The sequence below is a fragment of the Rattus norvegicus genome, chromosome 7 (assembly GCF_021556685.1).
Source record: "Rattus norvegicus strain SHRSP/BbbUtx chromosome 7, alternate assembly SHRSP_T2T, whole genome shotgun sequence".
Taxonomy (NCBI): Eukaryota; Metazoa; Chordata; class Mammalia; order Rodentia; family Muridae; genus Rattus; species Rattus norvegicus.
This window is the reverse complement of record NC_141540.1, coordinates 45,007,914-45,031,408: the sequence shown is the minus strand read 5'-3', so window position 1 is coordinate 45,031,408 and position 23,495 is coordinate 45,007,914. Positions and strand designations below refer to the sequence as shown.

The following is a 23,495-nucleotide window of genomic DNA, read 5'->3' as shown; positions in this document are numbered from 1 at the left end:
TCACCATTTCTGACCTCAAGCTCTACTATAGGGCAATAGTGATAAACACTGCATGGTATTAGTACAGAGACAGATACATTGATCGATGGAATAGAATTGAAAACCCAGAAATAAAACCACACACTTACACATACTTGATCTTTGACAAAGAAGCCAAAAATATACAATGGAAAAAAGAAAGCACCTTCAATAAATGGTGATCTAATTGGATGTCTGTATGTAGAAAAATGAAAATAGAACCATATTTGTCACCATGTACAAAGCTCAAGTCCAAGTGGATCAAGGACCTGAACATAAAACCAGATACACTGAATCTAACAGAAGAGAAAGTGGGAAAGAGCCTTGAACTCATTGGCACAGGCAGAAATTTTCTAAACAGAACTCCAATGGCTCAAGCTCTAAGATCAAGAATTGATAAATGGGACTGGAAAGCTTCTGTAAGGCAAAAGACAATGTCAATAATCAGCAACCTACAGATTGGGAAAAAACATCTTCACTAACCCCCCATCTGATAGAAGGCTAATATTCAAAATATATAAAGAATTCAAGAAGCTTACCACCAAAACTCCAAACACAATCAAAAAATGGGGTCTAGAATTAAACTGAGAATTCACAACAGAGGAATCTCAAAAGGCTGAGAAGCACCTAAAGAAATGTTCACAGTCTTTAGTGACCAGAGAAATGCAAATCAAAATGGCCCTGAGATTCCACTTCATAAAAATCAGAATGGCTAAGATCAAAAGCTCAGGTGACAATATATGTTGGCGAGGATGTAGAGAAAGAGGAACACTCCTCCATTGCTGGTGGGATTGCAAGCTGGTACAATCACTCTGGAAATCAGTCTGGAGGTTCCTCAGAAAATTGGAAATTGATCTACCTAATTCCACTCTTAGGAATATACCCCAAAGATGCTTCACAATGCCACAGGGGCACATGTTCCATTATGTTCATAGAGGCCTTGTTTGTGTTAACCAGAAGCTGGAAACAACACAGATGTCTCACGACAGGAGAATAGATACAGAAAGTGTGGTTCATTTACACAATGGAATACTACTCAGCTATTAAGAATGAGGACATCGTGAGTTTGCAGGCAAATGGATGGAACTAGAAAATGTCATCCTGAGTGAGGTAACTCAGACCCAAAAGGACATACACAGTATGTTCTCTCTAATAAGTGGATATTAGCCAAAAAAAAAAAAAAAAAAAAAAAGAGTACAGAATACCGGAGATACAGTCCACAGAACTCAAAAAGGTCAACAAAATGAAGGGTCCAAGTTCCACTTGGGAGGGAGAAGAAAGCAACCACAATGGAGGAGGGAGGAAGAGACAGAGGAGGGAAAGGGGATGAGGGTGGGGGTAGGGAGAAAGGGAAACAGGATCTGGTTTTGGGTTGGGGGTAAAGGAATGAAGTCCTGAGGGCAAGCAAAAAGAATGGAAACAGGTGATCTTCAGGAGGAAGGAGGTTGGGAAGACCCTCTAGAATATACCAGAGACCTGGGGAGTGAGAGACTCTCAGGAGTCAAAGCGGGGGGTAGGGGGAACCCTAGAAGAAAGGCCCTACAGTGGGGAGAAGGAACTTGTAGAGCCCATCTCCGGCAGAAAGATAGGGAGGTTATCAAGTGATGGATGCGGTTGCTATCTCACAGTCAAAGTTCTGACCCAAAATTCTGTCTCGAAAAAATGCAGGGATTGAAATGGAGACGAGCCTGAGGAAAAGATGGTCCAATGACATGCCCAAAGTGGGATCCAGCAAAGGGGAGTCCCCAAGCTATTACTGAAGCTATGGGGCATTCACAAAAAGAGACCTATCATGACTGCCCTCCAAAAAACCCAAGCAGCTGAAAGGGCACCCAACCAATGAGCAGAACCTACTGACCCCTCCGGTTGAATCAGGGAAAAGCTGGAGGAAGCTGAGGAAGAGAGCGACCCTGTAGGAGGACCAGCAGCCTCAACTGACCTGGACCCCTGAGATCTCTCAGACACTGAGCCAACAACCAGGCAGCATACACCAGCTGAGATGAGGCCCTGACACATATACAGTAAAGGACTCCCGGGTCTGGGTTTAGTCAGAGAAGTTGCACCTAACCCTCAGGAGACTGGAGACCCCAGGAAGCTTAGCGGTCTGGTGAGGTTATATGGTATGGACATACTTGTGGAGATGGGTGGGGGAATAGGGTGGGAAGGAGGTATGGAATGTGAAACCCTTGGGTGTGGACCGGTAGGGGAATAAAATCTGTATGTAAAAATAAATAAATAAATAAACAAACAAATAAATGAGAATCACACTATTGTGTAATTCTGTGTATAAATACATCTGTATTTTAAATAAACTTTTCTTATCCCTCCTGACAATGATCCCTCCAAGAGTGAAAGATCATGTAACAAAAACCCAACAGCAAACAAGAGAAGCCTTGTTTCCAATGCCAGCCAAGGTTGTCTAAAAGACTCTCAAAACATACGCCTTATTGTTATTGCCCCTGACTGAACCCCAGAGGCAGAGGATAAGTCCCAATTACTGAAAACACCATGCATTTCAAAAACAGGGCCTAAAGAATCCAAGTTGGAACTAAGTTTTAAGCCTCTTCCTTGAGGGCTATTCCCGGCACCAGAAGGCACCATGCAAGCTTGAAAAGATGGAAATCAACTAATAATCATCCTGCCCACCTCTGCTGCTTATGAGCCACAATGACCAGCATGACACAGTAATCCTAGGGAAACTACTTGGTGCTGATAAAGTCGTGTTACCGTAGAGCCCACAGTTACCACTTTACTAAAGCAACATAATCCCAACAACAATCACGTCACTTGTCCTGAAACCTACAGATAAGTGTAATGCTTTCTCTTTGCAGTAGGAGCCCACAGGACCTCAGTCTTACACAAAGAACTACACAAGAGCAGTAACCAAGTTGAGCAGGAAAAATAGTCTTCTCCAGTGAAGTGCACATTTGCTTATCCAATATCCAATAAATACAGGTAATTCTACAGGTTACAGGAATCTGATCACACTGTGAACCCCAAGATTGTGTTATTTACTGGGAAAAAAAAACACTGTTTCTAATTGTGGTGTGGCTCAACCATTAGCACACACCTTTAATCACTCTGGCTAAAATACAGACACACCCTTAGTCCAGACCTTTAATCCCAAGCAATGAAGGTACAGTTAGTTTGCAGAAGGAAGCACCCATGTTAGGAAGTGACGTCTAATTAAATGGCAGTCAAAGCGATGAATCAGAGAAAGAGTTTACAGAAGAGGATATGCCCAATTCTCAGAAGAAAGGGGAAACACATGCTTCTTAGGAGATGGTAGCACAGAGAGAGCGATAAGGCAGTGTGTACTGGGACAACAGTGCAGAGACAGGTTGCAGAGAGACAGTAAGCTAGACATAGGTGAAGACTGAACGAGTCAGAGAAGTAGAAGAAACCAGAAGATTAGATATTGTCAAAGTTAGTTTGAAGCCAAGCAGAGCAAAAACTCAGAGGCTGAGGGAGAAGCCAGATTCAATCACTTAGCTTGGAGAGGAATTTGACCCAGAACAGCTGAGTTGAGAGGTCAGAAAGTTCTAGGAAGGAGTGAGTTTATTCAACAGTTAAGTCTCAAAGGCAGAAAACATTCTAGGACTAGACAAGATTGTACAGGGGCTAGAAACTTTGAGGACTAGGCCTAAGTTAGAATACAGAGGCAGAATAAGCCCTGAGACCTCAATTGCATCCAGCAAATAAAAGATATTTTTACATACACATCTGATACATACATATATACATGAATATATACAAGTAACAATAATTAATGAAAAAGGAAGAGAAGAGAGGGAGGAGGGTTATGTGTGGAAGGTTTGGAGAGAAGAAAGAGAAGGGAAAAAATGATGTAATAATCTCAAACATAAAAGAAAAAATAATAAAATAAACTTTTTTAAAAAAAGAAAAAAAGGTTTGGAAACAATTCTCTTGAAATAAAACAAATGCTTTGAAGTTTGAAAAGTTTAAAATCAAGAGATATAGAATGTTTTCTACATGGAACACACAAGAGCCACAGAACACGCTTGGTGTCAGGAATAATCTTAAGCTCTCTGACTGACAAGATAAAAATACTTACAGATTCATAATCTTTTAATCTCTTCAGAGCCTCAACCAATTCTTTGTCCTTCTCCCTAGCATCAGCCTCAGCCAGCTCAGCTGTTCTCTCGGCCTCTTTTGTTTTCTCTTCTAAAATTTGTACCTTTGAGTGGATTTTCATATAATGAGTCTGCTGATAAATGTTTGAAGTACCTACAGTATGAAAACAAAGAAATCATGAAGGAGCTGAATTGAGTTCTCCTCCTTATGGCTCTACTGCTCCCAAAGAGGGGCAGCATCGGTATGGCACGTGCGCTGCTGATGTGCCAGGACTTACTGTAAAACCAAGGCACTGTTTTGGTTTATTAGGAAAACCAACTGACAAGTAGAGTTGAGTTTAGTTACTCTGACTAGAAGTATATGGGTTATTAAAAACAAGGTTGTAAAAGCCTACTGTCGAAAGATGCCTGCCTGTGACAGACAAAGCTTAGTGGTGACAACAATCAGCATTCCTTTTGCCCACTATCAACAGTAAAATAGAATTCCCAGCGGGACATATTGCCAACCTAAAACTCCAGGAGCCTCCTTCTCCTCTGCTTCACCAATGGAGTCTTAATCTACAAAAATTAGTTATTTTTTCTAAACTCTACAAACTTTTCTGACCTTTGTTTCAGGCTACTACCTCATTTTTTATTACCCCTTTGCAGAAAAAGAAATCTGAATATATTTCCTGTTTCTTCTCCAGTTCCCATGTCCCTTGGACTCAAGTGTGGCCAGTGTTAAGCCTGGTGGTCATTTTCAGTGCGCATCTTGAACTCCCACCAGGGATGAACAGTTTACTTTTCCTAAATGACACTGTCCTGTGGTTGTCAGGACTATGCCTCTTCTGGAGTGCTATCTCTGCGCAGTCCTTTTTAGTCCTCTTGGTTATACCATTTCATCTCATAGGCCTCTAAATAAAAAGTATTCCCAGAGATCCATTTTCAGATTTTTACATAACCTATACTCCTTCCCATGACGACCTCAACTATTCTCACAACTTCAAACTGAATTTTTGTGGAGATGGCCTCCAAACTTTATCTTTAGCCTAAACTGTGCTCAAGAACTTTAGAATCCACATAATAAGTATCTACTCAAGACCTTCATCTGAATGCCTAATAAACAATTTTTTTTTATTACTTAACATTTCCAAAATGGTAAACAGTACCTTGTCATGTCCAAACCTGCTCTTCTCACAATCCTTTCTAAGGTTTAGGTCAAATCCCAACGAGTGTCTCTTAAATCCTCCATTTAACTCTGCTCCTATCACCTTCAAAGCAAAGCTAAAACTGACTACAGTTATCAAGATGGTTAGCATAATACCCAGTCTACTAGGTTGTTCCCATACCCTTTAACAGCTCTCCTCACAACTGCTATAGTCTATTGCAAAGGAAGTTTGGGCGAGACTAATTCACCTAAAATACAAATCAAGGTCTTTGCAATGATTATAAGACATAAGGCTACGGCTTTCAGCATCCTCCGTGATCTTTTGTTCTGCTATTGTTCATTGTTGACTCCACTCCAGGCACCAACCCAGAAGTGATGACTGCTCGGAATGTTGAACACATTCATTCCCACCTATTTGAACCATGCCATGCTTGCTCCGTTACCACCTTTAAGACTCCATTCAACTATGCCCAGTGAGACTTACTTCATTGTCTAAACTCGAATGTACACCTGACCTCCAGGAGATTTATCTCCAGCATTACTAGCATGCCCATTTGAACTAATGAACCTCACATACTTACATGATATAGTGTTATAGAAATGCTAGTACGTTAGAAGCATAAGTTAAGAAAATTTGGTGGACAGACAAGCATTATTACTTAGTCAATGAATGGTGAGAGACTTTGTTATTTCAAATGCCAACGCAGAAAATTACTTCTGAAGATAAATGACAATGGTTAATGCATTCACCAAACCATCTTTGTTAATTATAAAAAATTTTAAAAGATAACATTTCCATTTTAATGTCTTCTGCAATCTATCTACTAGTAATGTTTAAGTAATTTTCACCATGAAAAAGATGATAGAAAAGTATGCATTGCTTACAAGTTTAAGCATTAGGAATACATTGTTGTAATTAATATTTTTTATAACTACTTAAAAATGTTTATAATTTAAAAATAGTTTAGTGGCATAACACAATTTTATTTTTATAAAAAGTTGTTTGAAATACAATAACATATGCAAATCATTTACTTATAAAATATTAAGTTACCTTTGTCTTTTCGGAGCTCATTTTTCAAATCTTCAATAATAAAAGTATTTTTTTCCATTTCTTTCGTATACTGTTCTACTTGTTCAGTAAGCATCTTAATTTGACTGTCTCGTTCCTGGATACCCTATAAAATATTTTAAAATATCAAATATTCACTAATGTGAACATATATTTTTGTAATAAATAATATATTTCCTTGTGGCCAAACTGCTTCTTGTAAACAATTTTTTATTACATTTATTTATTTGTGTGTGCTTGTGTAGGCAGATGTATAGGATCAGGTGACAACTTGTAAGAGTTAGTTCTCTTCTCACCTGTGGGTTCCAGGGACTAAACTGACACTGTCAGGCAGGACATTAAGTATCTTTACCCACTTGGCCACCTACCAGAGCCAGGAGAGTAAGTTATATATTCCTCAAACTATGCTACACAACTGTTCTTATGCTAATATCTAAAGATGGAAAATGTTATTCTAGAACTCCTTAGTACTCCTGGCTTTTACAACTCCTGTTACAGTATTTTTGCTCATCATCCACTGAATCTTATTGGTAGCACTTTCTGTTTGTTTTCTCTGCTCTTTCTTTTCATTCAGTTCAGCTTCTGTGCCTTGCCCACTCCACTTAGAAACAAGCTCCTCATCACTGCTCTCATTCATTCCCCAAATACATCTCAAATCTGTCTTAGCACTTTACTGCCAAGAACACAAGAAGAGAAGGGCAGGGTTTCTTTCTGAAGGAGTTTGTTTTGCTAAAAATAACTTAAGTAGTACACTCACAGTTAAGCACACTTAACTTACTTACTTAGTAGTTTAGGCATAAGATACACAATAGTAAACAATAAAAAGGTAGAAAGGTATTTTAAAATCTACAGCTTTTTAATAGATACTAAGTAACGCCAAACTGATAATAAGTAATAATAATATAAAATAATTCTATTCTAAAGTGTTACACTAACTCTAAACTTAACTCTAGTTTTGCCTCCCCCATTTAGCTATGTGTGAGAAACTTCAGAGCTTGTTGCACACAGCAGTGGCAGCCAATGAGTCACATGGACAAACAGAAAAGACAGCTTGGACTTCAGCACGATTCCTGATATCACAGACCTTGAGAGGACTTTACCTGCTTCAGAGCCATAATGTTACTTTTATCAGCATCAAGCTGGGCATTTTTAAGTTTCCCTCTCAGACTCTGTAACATTTGCTGGTATTCAATGATTTCATCATCTTTAGAAGACAAAATTAACTAAAAAAAAAAAAAAAAAACAGTAATAAGATCTGTTATAAGAAATGAAAATTAGCAGGCCACTAGTCATCTATAGACTATTATAAATACCTTTAGTACATTTAAAACAATACAAAAATAAAATTCCTTTTTTTAAATGTATGGTTTATAATGTGTGTGTGTGTGTATGTGTGTTCATGTGTGTGTGGAGGCGACAGTATCGCTCTCCTGAGATAGGGTCTTTCACTGAACTGATATCTTGCTTGCTAACCAGACTGCCTGCCTCTGCCTCCCCAGCATGCTTTCACAAGGTGCTAGGGAACCAAACTAGGCTGCATGCTGCCACAGAAGGAACTGGATTGATGTTGTCATTTCTCCAAACCAGGAAATAAAATTCATCTAATAGAAAAATGTCAGCAACTACAAGTTCACATAAATAGTGTGGAATTCACGATTCAATCCTCAAAGAAAACTCTCTGAGTGTCAGATCTCATTTCTAAACAAAAATTGATGTAACTGCAAAATGTTTTATATAAGATTTTATTAAGAAAACATTAAAATGCCACAGTAAAGTATAAAATAACTTGAATAAATAAAAGAATATTTTGTGTTCCTAGCTACAGGGGCCAAAAGAAATCAAAAAGATGTTCATAAAAATCCTAGAAATTGTTCATAAGAGTCTAAAAGACAAAACAAAAATAGGGATAACAGGTTATCAGGTATTTAGCCATGCAACACCTGTGAGTATGTGGTTAGAACACCACTCAATCAAATGAATCAGAGAGCAGGAAAAGTACTCAAGTGCAACGCAAGTTTTATGTACTAAAAGTAGAACAGTATTTCAGCATGAGAAGGGTGAAATAATAAAAGTCATTCTGCTGCATCCACTTTTTTAAAAAACAAATATACATGCTTCAAAGATTTAAAATAAAATATAAAACCAAAAGATACTGAAAATAAAATAGAATTTAAATGTTCTTCTTGTTTTTTCCTTTTTCAAAGTGTATTAACCAATTTATTTATGTATTCATTTATTTATACATTTAGTTATTTATTTATCTGGAGATAATGTGTCAGTATTCAGACATCCAGGTGGCCTTGAATTCAGGGCCCTCAACATTCTAAATAATAGGATTAGGCACATGCCCTGTCACCTAGCAATATTTAGAGTATCTAATAATGAAAGGCCAAAAATCATTAAAATATAATAAGTTTAATTATATAATATAAAAACAAATCCTTTATACCAAAAATTATGAGCACCAAAAAATAATAACAAACTAAAGGGATATATTTGCAATTTAGACTGTAATCATACTGGTAGCAATTGATTTTACCAAAATATTTATATATAGGCAAATTATATATATAAAACTTCTCATTAAAACACCACTTTCAAAAGAAAAACTGGAAACCTCCTAAGTACTCATTCATTATATGTACAAAAATTAAATATTAAATGTGATCGGAACAACTGTTTTTTCCAAAGGTTAGAAAATTACACTCCACGGTTGAAAACAAACCTGGGCTAGGGTTGTTCTTAAGGACCTGAATGCAGCCATGCTTATTCACTCATGGACTGTCTGTCCACTGCTGCTCCCAAGCAGAAACATTTACTTTCTAGGGCTTCACAAACTACCTGACCCCTTCACGGCTCATTCAGCTTCAACCCACTGCAACTACAGTTGTTTATGATATCGATCATCTGAGCTTCCCAGATAATAAACTACCCCTAATTGCCAATACGGGTTTGATGGGCATTGCCAGAAGGAGAGATCCTAGAAGTGACAGCTTTTACAGTACGAATTACTAATTCAGTCCTGTCAGTTCACTCACCATAGCAGCCATCCTAATCCTAGCTTCTGACTGGCTGCAGCTCTGGACTTAGGCTGGAAGGTGGGAATCAGACAAAGAAAGGGGTGACTGTGATAATCTTTTTCCTAACTCCATTCCTAATTACTCTTGCCTCGAAGGAGTACATACAGAGGTCTTAGAGCTTTTATAGCTAGGGCATATAATAAACTTCTAAAACAGCAACATGTTATTATCTGATATAGATCCTTAAGAATCAAAATCAAAGTTAAATCAACATCCAAACGGAGAAAAAGTCTTATCATGTGACATCGTACCTTCCATTCCTCCACTTTTGCATTGACAGCCATCATGACGGGATCATCCTCTTCATCCTTTGCTTTCAGAAGATCTGTGAGTTCTCGCACCTAACCAGTTCAAAAACAGTGCAAACCAGTGAGATTTAATGTGCTTACGTGTGCATATTTCTTTATGCACAAGGACATGCATACAGATGCGTTCTATTATATGTGCTAGTCATTACTGTCATAGTCCTATATATTTAAAGGTGACATGTAATGACTGTATGATAATAATAAAACTTTAAAACATTTAATGCTCCCCAATTGGACACTTTTTATGCTGCCACAAGTGAAAGAACATGTTACAAGTTACATATCACATTTCGTTTGCTGTGTTTCAGCCAAAATATAGGCATAAAAATACTGTATTGTAGTTTACATATCAGGGACATATGAAACATACATGAATCTAGTGTTTACATATTAACAGTATTCCCAAGAGTGCTCATGTGTATATGTAATCTACATTACATCCAAAACCTAAAAACTTCACAAAATCTAAAAAAAAAAAAATAAAAATTTTTGAAAAAAATCACAATCTGGAACATTTCTAATCCCAAGCACTTTACTCAAGAAACTACCTTATAATACTAGAGAATCACATTTTTAAACATCACTGTACTTTTTAGACAAGCTTACTGATCTTTGATATATTTTCAGTGTTTTAAGAAATAAAATTAAATGTTATAGCCACTGGGTTTTTAAAACTTCAGGTCCCCGAAACTATTTCCAACACCCCTGTCTCCACGCCCTGGGGCATCATTTACTTTCCGCAAATGTCCAGAAGCACAGGTGCCGGCGAGAGGGCTGAAGAGCCCTTCAGGACAAGCACTGTCAGATGACAACAAAGCAACAAAAGCAGCACCCTACAAAACCGAAGTCTGTCAGTTCAGACACACAGCATCGAAGTCACGAACGCTCGTGAGACCAGGCTCGGTCTCAGCAGTGCTCTTACTTGAAGGCGGTAGTGCTCATTCTCTTTTTTGATCTGGTCCATAACAGTATCTGTCTGATGCACAATCGCTTTCATCCTGTTATATTCATCAGTCATCTTCTCCATTTCCTGTACAGACTCTTCTAGGTTTTTTCTCATTTCTTGGTTCTGAACTTCAATTTTCTCATTAGCTTCTGTTAAGGTCTAAAAATGTTAAGTATATACTTTAGAACAGTCTTACAGGAAACTGAAATTTATACCAAACTACAATTCAATAGAGGCATAGGGTCCTCTGTAGAAAAAAATGACTCTTGATAGACCATTAGGATCAACACAGCATTGTCCAGTTAAATCAAATTAAATGTCAAGAAAATTGTCTTTGGTATCTCAATTGGTTTTGGTACCCAAGATAGACAAATGCACAGGAAATAAATAATTGAAAATTCAAAGACACAATTTATTTTGTGTTTTACTAGTACATAGTGGAGCTAGAAAGATGTGTTCGTGAATAAAATACTTGCAGCGTAAACACGTGAATGCACAGAAAGCCAGAAAGTGCACAATGCATCTTTATTCCCAGTGCTCCTACTGTGAGATGGGTGAAAGAAAAAAGGTGAAGGCCTGGAACCTCTGAGCTAGAGCCTGGAGCGCAGAGTAGTGAGCCACAAAGGGACGTACCTCACACAAGGCAAAGCTGATAACAAATACCAGAGGTTAGCCTCTGACCTCAACACACACGCGCCCACACACACACACACACACGCACACACACACACACATACAGGTGTTATACATACACAAAATAAAATAAACCACTTCATGAACACAGTGTCAAATACATACTCAGAAGTAATAAAGAGCAATAATAAATGTTAGCTTTATACCATCCTGACAATAAGCTTGTAAAACTGTTGCTCTGAACTGACTTATTCATTTTACCTGTATTTCGTCCAGATATTGAACAAGTTCATAGTTCTTTTTAGATAACTGTGATCGGTAGTCACTGTCCTCTCCTCTCCTTGACAGAAGTGATTCTTTTTGTGAATCTATTTGTTTCTGGTAGTCAATAATGTCCTGACGAAGCTGTTCATTCTGAGTTTAGAGCAAATGCAGCAGTCAGCATTAACCCACTAGCCAAAGCCAAAACACAGACAACAGGACAATACTATTGAAAATGACAAATCTCTATCCATTAGCTACCAATCCCAGAGCAGATCTCTAAACTCCCAAGGTTTAACTACACTTAGGGCCTCACCTTTTTCTTTAGACGTTTGTTCTTCAAAAGGACAGGAAAAGAATAATTAGAAATGAGAAAGGCAAAAGAAAATTAAAACTAACATCTATATGTTAAAGAAAATAAAAATAAAGAACATTTAAGAACAACTAAATGCATTATTTAAAATTGCGAAAGAAAAAAATATTAAATATAAACCAAAAGGAAGAAAATTCTAACTAGGTTCAAAAGAAATTTTAGATAAAACAATTAAAAGAATAGGACACTGTAAGTGGTGGTTAGAAGAACAGGAATGGAGAAAATGGTATGATCATATGTGAATTAAAACATTTCTGTTACAAGACAGAAAACTGTGATTTAGCACATACACAAAAATAATAGTATAGATTATAAGATTCCATGAGAAACAAAATTTTGACAATGCTGGACAGAAAGTCGTAAGAACAAACAAGATCCTTCCCAGATGGACCCAAGGCGGGGATGAACGAACTAATGGCCTTGCATTTTGGTTTTCTTTGTAATTCCCTGAGACAAAGTCATCTTGAAATGAGCCAGTATGACTATCACCAGTTACACAGAAGATTACATTCTGGTTAAAATACAATTTTAAGTAAACATTTTTAAAATGTGAGTCTTTGTTGAACCACCACAAAAAGTCAAAGTCTCTACTAACCTCTCTTCTTAATTTGCTGTTTTCATTTTCTGCCTCCTCGTTTCGAAGGGCCAACTAAAACAGGAAAAGAAAAAATAATAAGTTAAAACTCAAAAGTAATTCAATCTAAATTCCACATTTAGCTATTTTATTTAAATTCTTATTCCTTTCCAATAGAGAACATTTAACTACTAAGGACTAGTAAAGACTTCATTTCACACTAGAACACAAATAAGACAGAATTTTAAACTAAGGATTTAATAAAGTACAAAAGAAAAGGCTCAGCTTTAAGGGAAAAACAATACTATATACCAAAGCAAACTAAAGGCTAAAGAAGACAAAAATCTCAAAATTATATTTCCCAATCTCCTAAATAGTGATTAAGATCATTCCATGTATCCTTTATGCCAGGGAGAAATTACTCTTCCTCTTTATAAACTCTGAAATATCTAAACAATAAGGAAAAATGCAAAAAAGGCAGTACAGAAGAATGATGGAAACACGCTGAAACCAGATTGGCCTTAGTTTACATCCTTTGAGTATCAATTCCTACCTAAGTGCAAAAATCCACTTACTGTCTCTTCGGTTGACTTCCCGTCTCTTGCTGACTAAGAAATACGAAGTACTACAAAAGGAAGGTTAGCCATGTGGGATTATCTTAAATACGAAGATTCACGGAGAACATGTGTCTTACTTGTTCATTAACTTTCTTTTCTTTATCCAGTTCTTTTTCCATATCCTCTAATTCTCTATCTTTTTGTTCCAACTGCTTTTCAAGTTGGCGAATTTCATCACGTAAAAACCGAGTGTCACGTCCACCTGCAGACTGCTGAGCCATCTTTAAGTCATAAGCCAAGAATTAATTCTTCCAAACAGAAGCAATTCTTTAACTTGAAGGTTTAAAGGAACCAACAAAGAAGCACTGCACTTAAACATCTTAAGTGTGTTTCTACACCAGATATTGTAAGGCATAGGCATGAAAACACCATTTAAAAAGAACTCAGAGTTGGGTGGGTAGGAAGGAGGAGAGGATCTGGAAAAACGTGGGGAAGGGGAAGAATAAGATCAAATAAATGTAAATTTAAGATCGCTTTATACAATAAAAAAATAAATAAAAAACACCCTGAACTTATTTAGCTTTAATTTGTAAATCGGCAATCCATGAGCTCTCCTCGACCACCAAAAATCCCATGAAGAACGGACTGCAGGCTCTGTCACAGTCACTAAGCAGGGTACAAAGTAAAATGCAAAGGCTTAGAGACTGGAAAGGCTGTGAGCTAAACCGAAAGCAGCTTGGTCCTCGTCTTCTGCCCTTTCCCCATACCACAGGCTAGCTGGAACACACAGTCGTCTGTAGCGTAGTAGGAATGTTCTCTGCAGTGTCTGCCACTGCTCGTTCTGAGCCATGTATACACTTGCGTCAAGTGCAACCCGAGAACTGAATTTTCAGTCTTAGTGAATGTCAGTATAAAGCACTATGACTGCTTAGTACTGCTCTATATTTACTTCATATTCCTGTCAACTGGACCATGGCCCAGCCCTTGAGCCATTAGTCCCCTAAGCTTGCCTCACAGGCATCACTTCCCACAACACACATTACTGCTACTGTCCTCTTCCTCAGATGCTTTTCAATCTTTCTGCTTCACCAACCTTCCCACTGTGCTCTCTAAAAGCATCTCTAAAGTACAGATTTTTACATCCTGAGCATTTGTTTTTAACTAAACCCTACTTTATTTTCATACAAAGCTATAACTAGGTTCTTTTAAGAGTATTCATTCCTTTGAAAGTTGTTTGTACTTTCAGGATCAAGAAAACGTGACGACAGTCTCCTAGGGTTCCTCCATATCGTCACCAGTTTGACTGTACAAGGTATCGAGCTGTCCTGCACACCCCAGTACACTGATGGCATCAGCAAACCACTGATTTCCTGCTCATGCTTACAAGTCCTTAGCAGCCAGCCATGTGGCAGCTCCATCTTCTATCAAAAATCAGCCTGAGCCATTTCCACAACTAGATGACATTCACCATTCACTTTTTAAGTAGCTTTAAATAATAGGTTAAAAATGATGTGTTTCTTGATTTACTCCATTCCACCATTCCTGTGTCAGAACAGATCCTGCCCAGAGAAACATTTTCCTCAGTTGTTCTCTGGAACTTTCATAAACTCAATAGGCACAGCACAACCTAGACTTTTCCTGCTCTCCGACTCCACACTTCCCATCCCGACTCCAGTTTTGACATCATCCCCATTTGGCTCAGATTTCTTCATCGATACTTTAAACACAGTCCCACCGAGGCCTTGAACTCTCTTCTATTCTTTACCAGCTGTCCGCCTAAGTACTAGCACATGATCAGTTCAACTTCAGAAAGCATTTATTACAAAGGAGCTTGAAATCTAGCCAGAAATGTGGAATGGCTTATCTACCTGCATAGTCAGTCATGTCAAAATAACGAGGACTAGACCTCCCGTCCGAGCCCATGGCCCTCCGTCTTCAGCCCCTTGTCTCTGTGTCTCAAAGGTTATCTTACTCTCACGTCTCCCACTGAACTAACCTCACAAGCAGAAAAACTTCCGGACCTCTCCCTTTCCCTGGTTTGTCCATTCAGAGGCTAACCCTTTCCTCCCACATCCCCTCGAAGCTTTTCAGAATCGCAGTGTGTTTACTTCCCACACACCTTCCCCTCTGCTGGTACTAAACTTTCTAGATGTTCTCTAGACTGACAGCTCCTTTCAGATATTAACCGTTTTTCCTTTTTTGATGCAGAATTCTTAGAATTCAAAGCACAAAAACACATTCTGTAAAATGAGTAAACTCTTGAGCACAAAGCCTTGTATTTTCCATCCCAGCAGTAGGAAAATTTGAAAATAATTTTAAATATTTTAATTAATAACAATTACAAGGAAATTCAAAAGCAAGAAAATACAAAAGGATATACCTCCAGTTCATTTTCCAGTTTCATTACTTTTGTCTTTAATTGATTTTCTATTAAAAAAAAACAACAACAAATGTTTCAATTGGTTAAATTTCCTGTAGTCAGACAGATGCTAAGTAAACTTCAATAAAATAGTACAATTCTCTGTAAAAGATTCCATCCTCTTATCAGATAATGTAAAGGAAAGTAATTATCATATACTAAATGCATAAACTATGCATTGTAGAAATGCCTCGATGTAGAGGGCAGAGGAAGACTTGAGTGCGTGAGGTCCTGAGTCAACGTGTACCTGCTGACACGGGCAAAGCCATGTCAGTAACTCAAAGTCTCAGGCCTATGGCAAATGGCAAAGCCTTCCCTCTGAGTCTGAGTGTGGATGTTGACAGAATCTGTAGAAAATATCCACCAGAGTTTGCTCCCTCTCATGGCTTTGACTCCGCTACAGAGACTACTCCTACTCAGATTAGCGAGCTCTGCCTCCCTGTTCAACTGTCTGCCAGCAATCCTGTCGCCTTGTTTATCTGTATGCCGTCACCTGACTTAATGTTCGGCCCTGCAACAACTCCACTACTCTGTTCAAGTGGATCGAATAAAGACACTGAGCTTCTGGGGTGTGGCAGCTTCTCCGTCAGTAAGCCCAGTGCGACCGAATCCAACTGTTCTGTGTGTCTGTGTTTTCTCTTCTTCAGCCCCTACCTCAGCACTCAGGTCAGTCCCTGGAACTGGGCAAGGATGTAGCCTCTTCCAATATGAATTGAATGCACACTTTATAGAATCTGATAAACTTCCAACCATCTAATAAATAGAACCACAGTAGTTTGTTTTTTTTTTTTTTTTTGTCCTAGACGTTTACCAAATTTTGCTTGTTCTTCCCCAGCCTTTTCAACTTCTTCCAAGGCCAGCTCCACTTCTTGAGCTTTCATCTGAACATTAAAACAAGAGGGGGGGATCCGGGGTTATTTACGCTGCAATATAAACAGTGGAAATCGAAATGGTGTGAAATTCGCTATCTCAGTCTTTAGTGTGTGCAGTGACGGGCGCAGAGAGTCAGTCAGTAAGTAGTTGTTAACTAAATACTTAAGGCTAGAAATTCTAGAGGGGCAAGACTTTGAACCTGATTTTTCTGTTAAGTATATCCACTATTCTCAATGTTTTCATTATCTTTTTCTATCCCAATTGTTATTATTAATAAATGTATTAATCTCTTCTTATAATTGGAGCTAATCAGCTCTAATCCCTTCCATCTATACAATACATTTAATTTTCCTTCATAAGCATATTTCTATATTGGCCAACTATGATTCAAAAATCCTTTATTCGTTTCTAAAGTGCTAAGAGCCAAAATATGCCCTCAAATCCTTGGACAGTATACCCTAAACTACCAACCCAAAATCTGTTTAGACCCTACAAATTTTCTATGTGCTTTTACCTTAACGGAACGAATTAATACATATTCTTTCTCAGTATTTATTTATAAAGAATCTAGAATCCTGTCATTTCACAATTAGCTTTTAGGGGAAAGGTTTTGCATTTTATTTGACCCCCTGGTTATATTTCTTTATGTTACTCTTAAAAAAAGTTTCTTTTCCTACACACTCTTTCCCACAAACCTTCATTAGTGACTGAGTAATTCTGAACAGATGTATCATGTTTTCTTGATCTTCATTTTTTAGTTCATTTACTTCCACCTAAGGAAACAAACACACAAAATACATGGACTATTTCATACCCTGTGCATAAAATACAATCACTCTTCCGCTTATAGCGTTCAATTACTTGAAGAAGCAATTTCTATTCGTGACATTGTACCTCAGGATCTGTGTACAAATCATGTATTAAGTACCTTGGATAAGGATATCAATAATTTATCTGCCAACTCTTCTTGACGTGGCAGTTCATCTGGATCAACTTTGATTAATTCTTTCCATTTTATATTAGGTGGCATCTTGAATTCTTTCACTGCCTCTCAGTTCCTACAACAAAGCAGATGGATTTCAGCATTTTCAGGGAAGATGGCATTTGCAGTGTTTACATGATCATGATCGTTCTAACTTAACTCCCTAGGTGCTGGCTGAGAGCTATGGCTCCTGAACCGAAAAACAGATGCATAGGCAAACAGCCAAGATGAGAATTAGTTCACCTGTCACAGACTATACGATCATACACATGCTAAATTATTATTTCTTTGCTAAAACAAAATCGGAGCTAAAACCCCGAGTCCCCTTTTCCAAGTCCCTTATCATCAATGATGGTACCAACTCTCAAGATATTTGGAAGTTTTTGAATACCTCCTCCGATTCTGAGGACAGGGGACGAGAGGATTTTTAAAGTGGATAAATAAAGACTGAGCTAAATGAAGTGTGCGCGGAACCAAGCTCAAACACGGAGGCAGAGGCACTGCGGAAAAGAGCGATAGAAGGACTGGGTAGGTAGGCTGCACGCTGTCCCCCAGGATTATGAACCTGTGACCGACACTAAGCTGCTCCGGCTCACGAGAATCCACCCACCTAAACCAAGACGGGCAAAACAGCAGCAGTCACTCATCTACAGCGATCACGTCCGGGTTCGGCCACCGCCTGGGCCTCTCGCTTCCAATAGCTGTCCTCGCGCACTCAAGCTGCTCCCGCCAACTCTTCCCAAACAAGCCGAAGCGGCGCCGGCTGCTAGGCGACACCACTCCCCGCCCAGCCAGCCAAGGCCGGAACTAGGCCCCGGATACCAGGGAAGACTACATTTCACGACTGGGGGAAAAGCTTTACGGCTATGTTTCCCCCTCCAAGACCTTTTTTCACTGTGGATGAGGGAAAGCCGTGAGAAGAGGACTCTACGTCCCAGAGTGCAGTTCGGCGCTGCGGCTGTGCATACTGGGATTAGAAGTTTTGGGAAGAGCAGCGCGTTCCCGGCGTGCAATGCGAGAGGCTGCGGCCGCCCTGGAAGAGCTGGGGAAGGATCGGGAGGCGGGAGGAGCGGCTGCTAAGGTGCGGCCGCCCAGGAGCCGGAGCGTGGCGGACTATGACAGTGTTTTCTGCAGAGTCCTTCTCCGGTCCACCGTCTCCGAAGCTTTCCTGAACCATCTCTTGGCGGAGCCGCCCTCAGGTGAGGTCGGGGCGGGTCACTCAGCGGCCGGGAGGAGCTCAGGGAACATTTGCGTTTTAGGGAAGCTCTGTTTTGGGGCTGCTGGAGCGCCGGCGGATCTTACAGAGGTGAGAAAGTCTTCCAGCTACTCAGGTGTATGCTGGGGGCTCCCAGTTAGTGGCTTCCGTAAGAAGGGAGTGAATAAAAGTTTCCAGCTTCCCTAAGTGTCTGGGAAAGTGGAGCGCCCCCACCCCCACCCCCTGAGTTCATGCTCTGGTTGAGTGGAGGAGCATCAGGATGGACAGCCTCCTGCTGCAGCTTGCTTATTAGGTTAAGAAGTGTGAAGTGAAGGCCGAAGAAAGGGGAGGCTTAGTGCGTGACCAGCCCTGCTGGAGGGAGGAAGAAGGGCCATGCCAAGCTCTGGCATTTTGCTGTCATTTGCTGGGTACCAAGGGGGGTTCTTGGGTGAAAGCACCTTCTCGGATGTTTGCCTTCTTACTCTAGGAACTTTTTCCAATTCCACAGTCATTCTACACCAGCAGGTAACATTAGGAGCTGTAAACTTCTGTTTGAAACAGTGTGTCTCATATGTGCTTATGTATGTATAAATGGGTATATAGAGTAATTGTATGTATCATACATAATAGATAATAAGTAATTAAAAGAAAAATGTAGACAGTTAAAATTTGCTTTTGAAAAGATTTCTGTGGTTGTGAAAAACAAATAGCGCAAAAAAAATGATATTTGAAACAAATTTTAAAGACATCATCAGATTTGTAGGCCTGTTTCTTCCCCCAAATACTGTTGTTTTGGAATTATTCTTGATAGAGGGACAGCAAAATGTGTGCTTACGTGTCCTCATTGTCCATGTAAGAGATTGGAGCTTGGAGAGGTTAAACACTATTTTCTCATTTAATGTAATGAACACATTCATTCATTCATTCTACAAACTAATGCTTGTGAAATGTGTGAGATAGTTGCACTTCCCTCTTGAATTTTACTTGTATTTTACGCATTTTAATTTTATAGCTTCATTTGATCAAGAATATGAATTATTTTTCATGTTCATTTTGGCAAAAATACTAAGAACTGGAAAAAGTACTTATTGAACACATGTTCACTGGTATACTATATTAAGAATTTGCTGTTTTTAATCACAACACCTTGATTTTTTTCTTTGATTTTTTTTAATACATATTTTCTGTTACTCATTTACTACTATTGTATCGTTTGTATTGGTCTCTCCACCCATTACTCTTTCTTGTTCATGTTTGTAATATCTTCAAGTAATAAATTTTATTCTCTTCAGAAGGGAAAAGTTCAAAGAAGTAATTTATTGTAGCAGATGAAGTCAAGATTGTACATCTCGGGGTTGGGGATTTAGCTCAGTGGTAGAGCGCTTGCTTAGTAAGCACAAGGCCCTGGGTTCAGTCCCCAGCTCTGGGAAAAAAAAAAAAAAAAAAAAGATTGTACATCTCAGTGACAATCACAACTTAAAGTACAATCTTTATTAAATCCCATTCCGTAATTTTGGAGCTAATACACTTTTCTTGGCCCAAGAGTACAGCAGGAAACAAATTATATCGTGATGCAGGTCTTTATATTGTACTTATCTGTGAGTCAGGACATTTAATTGAAGTTCTTGTTCTACAGGTTGCTGTATAATTTTCAAATAGTTAAGATAGTTTTTCATCAGAATTTCTCCATTTTTCAAATTTTTCCAAGAGCTAGTTTTTGTGTGCCTGTTCTATAAATAGTGTTGCAGGAGCACTTGCCTGGACCCATGTTCTGTCTAACCTGGACTTGTGTTAAGAGTTTTGTATAAACAAAATCACTTTGCGAAAGAGCCTTACCTTTTATAATTGTTACCTCTGTTCTCAGTACCAATTGACTTAAATTCATTACCTATCTTTTGCTAAGTTCGCAAGAAGCTTACTGCTCTAGTTTTTAAAATACTGCGTGACCGTAAGACATATAGTAACTAATGTACAAAGTAAAGGTGTTTTTCAAGATTTTATCTTCCAAAGGACCTTCTTGTTCAGGCAAAGGAATGTATGCATAACAAGCAGATACTTGTCTCTCTTTAGCATGAGGAGGCCAGAAGGATAAGAATGATTCAACATGAACACTGACTTTCCATGCAAAGGTTCTAGAGACTAAAAAATAACAAAAAGAGGAAGTTAGAGAAGTTCCAAATGATGATGTTGATTTCCCAGGAAACAGAACAGAAAGGACTTCCCCTTGCTTAAAGATCCCCCAGAGTCATAGCTTTGTCTTTCCACAAGTATATCATTTGATTGTTAACCCAAGAAGCACTTAAGATAATTTGAAGGAATTGAATTTATATCTATAATATAGGTCCTTAGTGACCTTTGATCACAGTTAGATTTTGTATAGGTATATACTGATATCTCTTTTTTGTACACAGACAAATTGGGCATCTTATATTGTGCACGTGTGTAAATATGCTACTATCCACAATGAATCTTCTAGTGAGGAAGGAGTACTGTGTAGGCACTTTTCCTTCAGATCTACAAAGCCGTGACTGCACTCAGGATCTGTACTAGGACTAATTCTCCCTTTCATGATACACACTTTTGGGGAGTCTTCAAGGGACAGAAAGGTAAATGTAATGGTAACATGACTGTAATCCCAGACATGAAACTGAAACAGAAAGGTCCTAAGTAAGACCTCAAATGTACACACACGAACATACATACACATGCCCATGCAAGTGTGCACGAACACTTACATACATGCAACATACTGTATGTTAACCAAACACTACCACTGAACTACATTCCCTGCCCTCCAGAGAACCCACAAACATACATAGGAGTCTGAATGTAGTAGTCAAGTGAGAGCTGACTATAACAGCTTTCTGTTCTTGTCTCTTTATTCTACCTTGACATTAGTGATAAGAGCAAAACGTACGTGTGTGTGTGTGTGTGTGTGTGTGTGTGTGTGTGTGTGTGTGTGTGTGTGTGATGTATAAGAAGAATATGAGGTACTATTTATCCACGGTGGAGGACGGACCATATCTCATTTTTTAGTGAGCCTAAGCCTAGAGAATAAGATAGTTCTCAAAATTAAATCAAGTTCAGAGTTTTAATAATAACATTAGAACTGAGCATTATACTTACTAAATTGAGCTTCTGTAGCTTAAAAGTACTGTAATTTTTTTATTGGTATTTATTTACTTTACATTCTTCCTCTCCTTCAATTCCCCGCCTCTCATCTCACATCCCCATGCCTTCACCCCTTCTCCTCTGAAAAGGAGAGGCCTCCCATCCATATCAACCAGCCTTGGCATATCAAATTGCAGTACTAGGCATCTTCTCTTGTGGCTAGACAAGGCAGCCCAGTTAGGGGAAAGAGATCTAAAGGCAGGCAGGCAGGCAGAGACAGTCCCTGCTCCCACTGTTAGGAGTCCCACATGAAGACCCAGCTATACAACTCTTACATATGTGCAAAGAGACCAGGTTCCTCCCATGCAGGCTGTCTAGTTGACAGTTCAGTCTTTGTGAGCCCCTATGGGCCCAGTTAGTTGATTCTGTAGGTTCTCTTGTGGCTGATCCCTTGGCTCTTGTAGTCCTTCCTCCTCCTCTTGCAGAACCATGATTTTTAATCATACCTAACTATCTAGATGCCATAGATCTATCCAACTTTATTAAAATAACACTTTGTGCTCTGTAGTCTTTAACATTTAGAACCTAAAAAAAATCTTACTTTGTATATTATAAAAGGTCTTTTTTTAATTTAATTTATATTTTTAATTCTATTTTTTAAATATAAAAAAAAAATCCTCAAAACGACTAACTCTGTAGTTAGCAACATTTGAAACTTGGGGACTTTCTTCCTTGGAGCCTTCCCTGCTCTTCATAGCTCTTTCTCACTCTGAATAAATCTATGTTTAATCTTCATTTAAAGAAAAAAAGAATGAGAAGACATGAATGTGTAGACAGGATTTGTAGGGAGGAGGAAGAGCTAAGAGGGCCGAAAGAGAGATTGACTGCAGGTCTAAGTAATAAAATATTATATACATGAAATTAGAAGACAACTAAGGTAATAAAAAGCGCCCATAAAGAGAAAAACCTTGCTTAAATGATTTAATTTAAAACTACGTTTATATTCATCTTTAATAAGTACTTAAATGAAATGCCTAATTTAAGGCAAACATTGGCAATGTAATTATATGTCATTTACTGATGAGAATGTATTCCTAAAGGTGTATCATTAAACTAATGTCATTGTATGATCATTCTAAAGTATATTTGCATAAACTAAAATAGCTAATACACTAGGCTATTTAATCCTAAAGGCCTACTATTCAGAATGTACTCTGTTGATTGCAATGCCATATATTGTATGACAACTTCACTAACTTTTATAAAGCTAATAAATTAAACTCAAAAACTAGCAACGCAAGGTTTTCTATAATTTGTATATAAATTAGTGAACTTAATATTTTATATTGCACATTATCACAGATATTCTAAGTTATAATTATGAAACTAGCTTGTCAATTTTCAATGTGAGATTATCATCTATTACTTAAATGTGTTATTAAAACCTGTAATCAAAAAACACATTTCATCATAAGTAGATGGGTCTTAACAGATCTAAAGCCTAAGACTTTATAATGAGAGAGGTTTCCAGCCTTACGTAACTTTTTAAATATTGAATTGCTTTCCTGACTTAAAAGGGGTGTGTGTGTGTGTCTGTGTGTGTGTGTTGTCTGTGTACAACTTATATTACACTCTGTTTAAATGTACTAGGTATTATATGGTCTTGGGATCATCATTAAAAAACTTTCTGACATGCTGTGGTTGTCATTCATTGTGGTTGTGGTAACATTGTTTTGTAACTGTGATATGAAAAGTCCTCCAAAGTTTCATGTGCTGAATACTTGTTCTCAAGTATAGTATTTACAGAACATTTTTTCAGAAGTAATTGATTGTATCATGAATTATATAACAG

At 38.3% G+C, this 23,495-nt stretch overlaps 2 protein-coding genes across 14 annotated transcripts in view; one reads left to right on the top strand and one right to left on the bottom strand.

The window, feature by feature from the left end:
- The window catches only part of Cep290 (centrosomal protein 290), an 87,712-nt gene extending 69,593 nt beyond the window's left edge, over window positions 1–18,119 (bottom strand). For 9 of the 11 annotated variants that reach the window (XR_015624044.1, XR_015624046.1, XR_015624045.1 and 6 more), the window contains exons 1-13: window positions 17,948–18,087; window positions 17,284–17,413; window positions 17,051–17,128; window positions 16,294–16,363; window positions 15,444–15,490; window positions 13,201–13,344; window positions 12,528–12,581; window positions 11,560–11,712; window positions 10,642–10,824; window positions 9,663–9,752; window positions 7,432–7,554; window positions 6,314–6,437; window positions 4,094–4,266 (exon numbers count right to left, since the gene is read on the bottom strand). Coding sequence is in view for 8 of the 11 variants with exons in the window: in XM_087557213.1 (XP_087413339.1) it covers window positions 4,094–4,266; window positions 6,314–6,437; window positions 7,432–7,554; window positions 9,663–9,752; window positions 10,642–10,824; window positions 11,560–11,712; window positions 12,528–12,581; window positions 13,201–13,344; window positions 15,444–15,490; window positions 16,294–16,363; window positions 17,051–17,128; window positions 17,284–17,385 (1,341 nt within the window). In the remaining 3 variants the exon portion in view is untranslated. 11 annotated transcript variants of the gene reach the window in all.
- Window positions 18,120–18,335: 216 nt separating this feature from the next.
- Window positions 18,336–23,495, top strand: part of Tmtc3 (transmembrane O-mannosyltransferase targeting cadherins 3) — a 45,152-nt gene continuing 39,992 nt past the window's right edge. For 2 of the 3 annotated variants that reach the window (XR_015624043.1, XM_087557209.1), the window contains exon 1: window positions 18,336–18,643. Coding sequence is in view for 1 of the 3 variants with exons in the window: in XM_087557209.1 (XP_087413335.1) it covers window positions 18,350–18,643 (294 nt within the window). In the remaining 2 variants the exon portion in view is untranslated. 3 annotated transcript variants of the gene reach the window in all.